Source organism: Babylonia areolata, chromosome 20 (genome assembly GCF_041734735.1).
Source record: "Babylonia areolata isolate BAREFJ2019XMU chromosome 20, ASM4173473v1, whole genome shotgun sequence".
Lineage (NCBI taxonomy): Eukaryota > Metazoa > Mollusca > Gastropoda > Neogastropoda > Buccinidae > Babylonia > Babylonia areolata.
Window position 1 is genome coordinate 7,965,233 of NC_134895.1, and position 10,000 is coordinate 7,975,232.

General features: G+C 48.0%; 1 protein-coding gene across 4 annotated transcripts in view; it reads right to left on the reverse strand.

Annotated features, from left to right (window-relative positions):
* The window catches only part of LOC143295155 (regulator of G-protein signaling 22-like), a 147,579-nt gene that overhangs the window by 76,053 nt on the left and 61,526 nt on the right, over positions 1 to 10,000 (reverse strand). For 3 of the 4 annotated variants that reach the window (XM_076606729.1, XM_076606727.1, XM_076606730.1), the window contains 3 exons: positions 5,264 to 5,494; positions 3,425 to 3,622; positions 1,025 to 1,302 (listed from right to left, as the gene is read on the reverse strand). In XM_076606729.1, the coding sequence (XP_076462844.1) occupies positions 1,025 to 1,302; positions 3,425 to 3,622; positions 5,264 to 5,494 (707 nt within the window). The remainder of the gene's footprint in view (positions 1 to 1,024; positions 1,303 to 3,424; positions 3,623 to 5,263; positions 5,495 to 10,000) is intronic. The other variant, XM_076606728.1, reaches the window with a different exon arrangement.

Consider the following 10,000-nt stretch of genomic DNA (forward strand, 5'->3'; position numbering starts at 1 on the left):
GGGGTGTGTGTGGGGGGGGGGAGGAGAGGGGAGGGAGTGAGGAGGTGGGGGGGATGATTGAAATATACAACAGAAAGAGAACGTGGGGGGTGGGTGGATGAGAGAGAGAGGGGGAGGGAGAGGGAGAGAGAGAGGGAGGGAGAGAGAGAGAGAGGGAGGGAGAGAGTGAGAGAGAGAGAGGGAGGGAGAGAGGGAGGGAGAGGGGGAGGGAGAGAGAGAGGGAGGGAGAGAGGGAGGGAGGAGAGAGGGAGGGAGAGAGGGAGGGAGGGAGGGACAGAAGGAGGGAGAGAGAGAGAGGGGGGGAGGGAGAGGGGGAGGGAGAGAGAAAGTGGGAGGGAGAAAGGGAGAGAGAGAGAGGAAGGGACAGAGGGAGGAAGGGAGAGAGGGAGGGAGAGGGGGAGGGAGAGAGAGGGAGGGAGAGAAGGAGGGAGAGGGAGGGAGGGAGAGAGGGAGGGAGAGAGAGAGGGAGGGGGAGAGAGAGGGAGAGAGGGAGGGAGGGAGAGAGGGACAGAGAGAATGAAAGACACTGAAGAGTTGAGATCATTGGAGACGTTGACGTTATCACTGTCTTGTCTATCTGATGTAGCTGTGCCACCCCCCCCTCCCTACCCCACAACCACCACCACCAACCACCATCACCCCCTGCACACTCTCACCTGACACAGGCGCAAGCGCGGAGAGGGGTGGGGGGGGTTGGAAAGGGGAGACCACCACTACCACCACCAACCACCATCACCCCTGCACACTCTCAAAGATATTCAAAATTCGAATAACACAGGAAATATTCCCAGTCAGGTGATGCTAACTGATGATGAATATATACAAACAAGATCAGGAACATTTGTTTATGCTGCAATTTAACTGCATTAACCGATTGATCAATTGTGTGTTTTTCATTCATTCATTCATTCATTTACCATTGCACTTGTGTCTTATAAACCTTACGGTTTCATGACAATAAAATATATTCTATTCTATTCTATTCTATTCTATTCTAGTCTAGTCTAGTCTAGTCTAGTCTCACCTGACACAAGCGCTAGCAGGGCGGGTGGAGGGGGACGCAGCAACCATCGCCGCGGAAGTGACGCCAGTGACGGAAGTGACGCCAGTGACGGCAGCGACGGACGAGGAGGCCGGTCGCGAGGCGCTGACGGGGCGGGACAGGGACACGTAGGTAGGGTCCGCCACGTGGGCCTCCTTGGCCAGGCTGAACCAGCTGTCCGTGGTGCTGCTGGTGGTGGCCGTCTCTCCCATGCACACGTACATCTGCTTCATGTAGGTCTCCTTCAGGTCCACCTTCTTCTGCACAAAAAAAGGGGGGGGGGGCAACAAGGATGATGAATTTCTCTTGTTGAGATAATACAGTATTCTGTATTCTGTATTCTGGTGGGTGTGGGTTTGGGGGGGGGGGGGCTAAGGAGTGGTATTATTATTATTATTATTATTATTATTATTATTATTATTATTATTATAATATTATTATTATTATTATTATTATCATCATCATCATCATCATCATCATTATTGTGTTCTTATTTTTATCATTTATAGTAGTAGTAGCAGTGGTTGTTGAAGGAGCAGCAGTTGTAGCTGTAGCAGCAGTATTATCGTTACCATTATCATTATTATTATTACTATCCTTATTTTGTTCTTATTATTATCATTTAAAGTAGTGATAGTAGTAGCAGTGGTAGCAGTGGTAGTAGAAGCAGCAGCAGCAGCAGTAGTAGTAACAGCAGCAACAGCAATAACAGTAATGATATTAGTATTAATAGTAGTAGTAGTTGCACCATCATCAGCAGCAGTAGTAGTAGTAGTAGTAGCAGTGGTCGTAGAAGCAGCAGCAGCAGTAGTAGTTACAACAGCAACAGCAATAAAAGTAATAATAATAGTAGTAATAGTAGTAGTAGTCGCATCATTATCATCAGTAGTAGCAGTAGTAGGAGGAGGAGGAAGAGGATAGGTGAGGGGGGGGGAGGAGGAGGTGGGGGTGGAGCAGGCATTGAAGCAGTTGTGTCATCATGTTCAATGAACTTCCTCTTTCGCTTCGTCAAGTCTCCACACTCAGCTCTTTCAAGTCTGGCCTTAAAACCCACTTCCCAAAATAGCTTCCCTTGCCTGCCTCTTCCTTGTCTTTTAGTTTCTACAGTTTTAGAGTTATGCATGCGTGTGAATGACTGGTGCGAAAGCGCTTTGATTTGTCTCTGCACAAGATTCAGCGCTATATAAATATCATTATTATTATTATTATTATTATTATTATTATTATTATTATCAACATCTGTATCAACGGCAGCAGTTGCAGTATTAGTGGGAAGGTGGTGGAGAAAGTAGAGGAGTCAACAGAAGCTACTACTACTACTACTACTATTGCTTGCTTACTATTGTTGCTGCTGCTGCTGCTGCTACTACTACTACTACCACTACTAGACTACGACTATAGCGGCAATTTTCCACCAGCACCAAAACCCCACCAACACCCACCGTCCAACGCCCACCACACCACACCACCCACCACACCACACCACACCACCCACCACACCATACCCACTTACGCCTTTGTCTTCCTTCTAGGTCGGGGGGGGGGGCTGAGGGGGTGTTCGGAGGGGGTCGGACGGGGGGGGGGGGGGGGGGCGGCGGGGGGGGGGGGAGGCTGAGATTGAAGTCGACCTTGGTCAACAGCTTCCCATCCCCCACACACCCACACGCCCACCCTCCTACAGCCTCCACTACCTACCACTACCCACCCACCAACCATCCACCCCACACTCATCACTTACGTCTTCGTCTTCCTTCTTGGTCTTGGAAGGCGAGGGTGGTGGTGGTGGGGGGGTGGGGGGTGGGGGGCGGCGTGGGGCATGGGGGGGGTGGGGGTTGGATGGGGACTGGATTTGGAGTCAACCTTGGCCGGTAGCTGTAGCTACAGTTTCAGTTCCCCCCCCCCCCACCCACACACACACACACGCACACCCCGCACTCACACCCACCGTCCTCCCTCCTCCACCCTCCACCACACCAACCACCACCAACCACTCCACTTACGTCTTTTTTTTTCTTTTCATTTTTGAATTATCAGTTAGTTACTTACTTACTTACTTACTTAGTTACTTAGTTACTTCGTTAGTTACTTAGTTGTTTTGCTGTGTTGTTTTGTTGTTGTTTTTTGTATGCTTATAGTAGACTTCATCAAGTTTTTGTGCCTTATACATATTATTATTAGTAGTTGTTGTTCTTTTTTTATGGGTTTTTTTTTTTTTTCTCTTTTTTTTTTTTTTTTTTTTTTTTCTCAAGGCCTGACAGTTGGGTTACGCTGCTGGTCAGGCATCTGCTTGGCAGGATGTGGCGGTGTAGCGTATATGGATTTGTCCGAACGCAGTGACGCCTCCTTGAGCTACTGAAAACTGAAACTGAAACTGAAACTCACGTCTTCGTCCTCCCTCTTGGTCTTTGGGGGCCTCGGAGTGAAGTCGACCTTGGCCAGGACGAAGCGACCTTGCTTGTCGGTCAGCCTGACCTGGGCCAGCACGTGCGCCAGGCGGAACTCGAAGTAGCAGTCACTGTGCAGGAAGGTAGGCAGCCGCTCTGCCTTCACCCAGTGGATGCCTTGCTCCTTGTTCAGGGTCTGTCCGTGGGGGAGGGGGGGGGGGGAGGGGGAGGGGGGTGGGGGGGTGAAATTGACAGGTATGGGGGTGGGGGTGGAGGTATGAACCCGGACACACACACACACACACACACACACACACACACACATACACAAGGGGAAGGGGGGTAGGGGTTGTTGTAATATTTATCACTTGTAATAATATAGTGATTTTTTTTTTTGTCCAATTATTTCTTTGATAAATGATTTTATCTTTCAATTTTCTATTAAAAAAAATACAAAAAATAAAAAAATCGTATCTGGGCTCATTACGATTCTTTTTATGTGCTTTTTTTTTTTTTCTATGGTTCTATATCTTTTCTTTTGATTCTTGCGTTGTGTGTGTGTGTGTGTGTGTGTCTGTGTCTGTGTGTGTGAGCGTGCGTGCGTGCATGGGTGTGTCACTGAGTGTGTCACTGAGTGTGTATGTGTGTGTATGAGCGCTCGGGCGTGTGTGTGTGTGTGTGTGTGTGTGTGTGTGTATGTATGTGTGTGTGTGTGTGTGTGTGTGTGTGTGTATGTATGTGTGTGTGTGTGTGTGTATGTATGTGTGTGTGTGTATGTGAGTGTGTGTGTGTGTGTGTGTGTGTGTGTGTGTGTGTGTGTGTGTGTGTGTGTGTGTGTGTGTGTGTGCTCTTTGTGTCTAACTGACATGCCATTGAAAGCTCATTGCCTTGCCTTGTAAAAATTGCTCTGAGCGGTTTGGAAGCGCGATATGAATGTACCATTATTCAATGTAATGTAATATCAAGTCATGTCATAATCATTGTATATGATAGATAAAATCTGATCTGATATACGACACGTTCACATGATATCATTTGATATGACATGACATGAAATGTAACTACACAGCACTACACATTGAACTACACGCTATAATATGATCTTTACGATACTATATCGATTGGTTCAAGTTATGTATATGCGTGTGCGCATGAGCACTTACGTGCGCGTGCGCGCGCGCGCGTGCGTGTGTGCGTTTGCGTGTCTTTGTGTGTCTGTGTGTTTGTGTGTCCGTTGTGTGTGTGTCAATTACGTGTATCTAAGAAAGAGAATACCGAGGAAGAGAGGAGCTGATTCAACTTAAGTTCCACACATAACCAGGCACACACACACACACACACACACACACACACACACACACACACACACACACACAAAGGGACACACGACACACGGACAGACAAGAAGATACACATACAGACACACAACATACTGACTCACAGATAGACGCACAGACGCACAGACACACACACACACACACACACACACACACACACACACACACAAATCTCACCTCCACCCCATCCCCCCAACCAACCCCACCCAACCCTACCACCACACCCCTACCACACTACCCACACCACCTACACGCACACCCCACCACCCCCTCCCTCCCCACACCCACACCCCACCCCCACCAACCCACCCAACTCTATCACCACCCACACACACACATACCCCACCCACACCCACACTCAACACACACCCCACCACCCCCTCCCTCCCCACACCCCCACACCCACACCTACAACACCCTCCCTCCCTCCCTCTGTCCCGTCCCCCCCCCCACCCCCCACCTCCCCACCCCTACCCCCGCGCCCCCCTCTCCCTCCTCACCGTGACACTGAAGGACGTATCGATCTCCAGTCTCTCAGGGCCGTCTGTGGGCACGATAGGGATGAGAGGGATGGGCACGAAGGCGTGGCTCCGGGCCACGCGGTACATGCGGGGCCTCCTCCGCTGCGACCTGAGGGCGGCCTTGATCTGCTGGGCCACCTCCTGGCGGGCGCCGCTCACCACCTCGAACCCCCCGGTGTCCGGGTTGAAGCATAGCGGCTCTGGGAAGCTCTGCGCGCAATATATAACGAACACGCTGTAATTATAACTGATAATTATAATTATACAACCTGTTCCACCCCCAAGAAAACCAAGCCATCAGATAAATATCACAGAGAGAGAGAGAGAGAGAGAGAGAGAGAGAGAGAGAGAGTCTTGTACTGAACATGTTATCACCTTGTGATACACAAGCCAGATTCGTATGCACGTGCAAATCGTCCCCAAATGCAGTTCGTCAGAAAGAGCTCAGTGCTGAAGATACCCACACGCGAAGTACACAGTCATGCAGTAACGTTGAAACAATGAAAGCTGTGTGCTGCGTGTACGGGTATCTTGAGATGTGCTATAATGCTGCGAGTGTGGGTGTCATGAGCACCGCTATATGCTGCGAGTGTGGGTGGCATGAGCACCGCTATATGCTGCGAGTGTGGGTGGCATGAGCACCGCTATATGCTGCGAGTGTGGGTGTCATGAGCACCGCTATATGCTGCGAGTGTGGGTGGCATGAGCACCGCTATATGCTGCGAGTGTGGGTGGCATGAGCACCTCTGTGTGCTGCTTGTGTCTAGAATTATAACTGACAGCAGCAAAACCCAACACTAGGCCAGGGAATTTAGATTAAAACATTCATAAAAGCAAACTTGCGTTTTCTACCAATTTAGTATATAATAGATTAAATTAAAAAATGTTTGTTTCCTTTTGACCCCGAAGAGTTCTCTTATTTTCTGTACGGTATCTGTCATCAGCCGCAGTGACCTACTAACGGAGGTATAGGACAGCATCAGCGCGGCAGCAGTCAGCCACAAGTACTGTACCGCGCTAAACGCTTTCCTCTGGTGACCCCTTATAGCGCGCTTGCGTAACTCTGGCTTGCTCTTGCCTTGCGGATCTTTGTAAGGCGCTCTCTCATGGCCAGAAGTGTGACAAATAATTATTAAAAACTAAAATCTAATTATGTTCCCGCCCACCTACAGCGGTCAAGTTTATATCAGCGTGATCAGTATGATTTATTCTATTTTATCGTGAAAAGAACGGTTTTGTTGCAGACATTTTGACCATTTTTGTATCTGTCCTGGACTACACGGCTTTGTCAGGCTTTGAGTGCAGTCACGTAATATATCAGAGCGGATTTCTTCAATAGAATTTTTGCCAAGAGGACAACGCTCTTGTTGCCATGGGTTCTGCGCCAAGTACGTGCTGCACACGGGACCTCAGTTTATCATCGCGGTTTGGCGTTGGACTTCTGATCAAGTGTTCACCAGTGATCATAGTTCGAGGAACCCCCCGTTTCGGCATGGTGTTTGTTCTGTCCTTGGGTGGACACTTGACTCCAAGGTACCCCCACTTCACCCAGGTGGTGTGAACAGGTACCTGACTTGGTTGGGAAAGGTCGAGACTCAATCAACCCTGCGCCCGCCTGAGAGGTGTGCCCCGCTGATCGCCCTTCTCCGCCTGAAGACCGATGGAGTCTCCCGTCGGACCGACGGATGAGTAGGCAGGCAGGCTTATCTGTCGGTGTGTGTCCTCACATGCGAGAAGAGGCCGATTCTGAATGTGCAGCACTTCCCACAGGTGTTGCAATGATAAACGTCTCCAGAAGTTGAGCCCTGCTTCCTTCGCTCACGCTTCTCCTTAATGGCCAGCGTTCTCTTGTTTTCAAACGTCTTTATGCCACTAGGGCACAGCATCCTCCAGCGAGAGCGGTCAAGGGTATCAGTTTCCCAGGAAGAGATGTCCATGTCACAGGCTTTGAGGTTTGTCTTCAAGATGTCCTTGAACCGCTTCCAGGGTCTTCCAAGTTCGCGGTGGCCTTTCTTCAGCTGGCCATACAAGAGCATCTTCGGGATCCTGCTGTCTGTCATGCGGACAACGTGTCCGCCTGAAGAAACCCGTTCATTTAAACCGGTTCGTCAGCTTATTATTATGCATTAAAACTGCTATGTAAGGGAAGTTACTCCAACTTAACTTCCTTCCTCACTGGCACACGAAGTTTCGCTCCAAAATTCGAACGAATAGTGTGTGTATTTTTTTTATCCGGTTTTCCGCTTCGATATGATAAGACGTGAAAGGCTTACTGCGCAATTTACAGCTCAATGAAATTATGATGGACTCTTGTAGCGAATTCAACCCAGATAATGACGATTTGTTTTATAATTCTTTCGATGATTCATGGGAAAGTGAAGGAGATTAAATTAGCAATCAGTGTAGACAATCAAGTAGACAGCCCCCCCCCCCCCCCGCCCCCCCCCCCCCCCCCCCCCAACCTTCAACATCGACAGAAGCTGACTTTTTTTTCTTTTCTTTTTTTTACTATTTCTGTTTTTTAAGTATAGTATTAAATCCTTTGTCATGAGACTTCAGCAACTTGCGTCAAAATCATATTTCAGTCATTATATGAAGTTTGGTAGCTATTGGTTGAGGGACTGCTATAAATTTGTGCCTGAAGTGAAGCACCCCTTCCTGTTGATCCAGCCAGGTCAAAACATGCCAGGCTGGGAAGACTGCACAGGCAGACGACCTCAAAGGGCTGAAAGGGTTAACTCACTCAGTACGGCCAGTCCTCTCTTCTCCTCTACACGGACCCTTCGGATGTCCAGTGGGTGTCTCAATGACCCAACCTTTAGCTTCCGTCGTCAGAATTGTGGTATTCTTTGTCAACATTCACCTCTTCAGTACAAGAGCTTTCCGCTTGCAATATTTTGATGGTCGTAATTGGGGGGAAACGCTGTTAACGTTGTCTCTTTCGCCGTTCGTATGGAGAGAGTTAAAACAGCGGGAGGAGAGAACTGGGGCCCGCCTTCCTATTCCGAGCCATATATATAGATATACACACCCACCCCCCAACTCACCATTCATCCCCCTCCCTCCCCCTTCCCCACCCACACACCCACCCCCCAACTCACCATTCATCCCCCTCCCTCCCCCTTCCCCCCCACACACACCCACCCCCCAACTCACCATTCATCCCCCTCCCTCCCCCCCACACACACCCACCCCCCAACTCACCATTCATCCCCCTCCATCCCCCTCCTCTTCTAAACGATGAAATTCTAATACATATATATATATACATTAACACGCTAACAATAGGAAACAAATGACGACGATAGGAAAACAATGTGGAGTGATGGCCTAGAGGTAACGCGTCCGCCTAGGAAGCGAGACAATCTGAGCGCGCTGGTTCGAATCACGGCTCAGCCGCCGATATTGTCTCCCCCTCTACTAGACCTTGAGTGGTGGTCTGGACGCTAGTCATTCGGATGAGACGATAAACTGAGGTTCCGTGTGATGCATGCACTTAGCGCACGTAAAAGAACCCACGGCAACAAAAGGGTTGTTCCTGGCAAAATTTTGTAGAAAAATTCACTTCCATAGGAAAAACAAATGAAACTTCACGCAGGAAAAATTACAAAAAAAAGGGGTGGCGCTGTAGTGTAGCGACGCGCTCTCCCTGGGGAGAGCAGCCCGAATTTCACACAGAGAAATCTGTTGTGATAAAAAGAAATACAAATGCAAACAAACAAATGCAAATAACAGGCATAAAAAAAATACACAAAAAAGGGGAGGGGGGTGAGGGGGTGGGGGGGGGGGGGGGCGCTGTCAGTGTAGCGACGCGCTCTCCTTGGGGAGAGCAGCCCGATTTTCACACAGAAAAAAAAATCTGTTGTGACGAAAAGAGTAAAACAAATACAGACCAATACAAATACAAAATGTCTTCAATCACCGATATGTGTGACAGAATTCAACAAAATTCCCCCCTCCACATTTTCAGATACATCGACTTTGTCTATTCTATCTTTGCTGTTTAGTAATGAAACCTTTTTTGCCTCCAGAAATTACGGAACACGTGTTACCAGTTTCAAATGTTAACATTTTTTTGGAAAAAGTTATATATTTGAAACTGTTCTTTATTAAAGTTAGCTAGCTATGTGTTAAATAGTCCAGTTGGTTGTTTATTGTAGGTCCCCACATGAACCTCTTTTCAAATAATAATCTACAGAAGTAGTGCATACAATATTTGATTATTGATTTTTTTTTTTTTTGTCCCAATCCCGCTTCCCCCGTCCCGCCTCTCACACACACCCTTCCAATATTATGTTTTTTCTTTCTCCAGTCACTGACACTCACCCTCTCCATTTTAGATTTTGTACTCTTTTCCACATTCTGTTCTCTCTCTCTCTCTCTCTCTCTCTCTCTCTCTCTCTCTCTCTCTTCCTTTTTTAGTCCCCTCCCCCTTGCCCCCACCCCCACACACCCCCTCCCCTCCACCTCAGCCGCCCCCCCCCTTTTCATTCGAATATACAGAAATGTCGATTTCTAATTAATAATAACAATCATCATTATGATAGAAATGATAATAATCCAAATGACAATAATAATATAATTTATTTTCAGTCTAATATCATCATCTTAGATGAACAGACTATAAATAAATAAACGAACGATCTTGCTAATAGGACGGGGCTGATTAAAAAACAATAATAATAATAATAATAAAATAAAAGTCAAGAGCTCCCA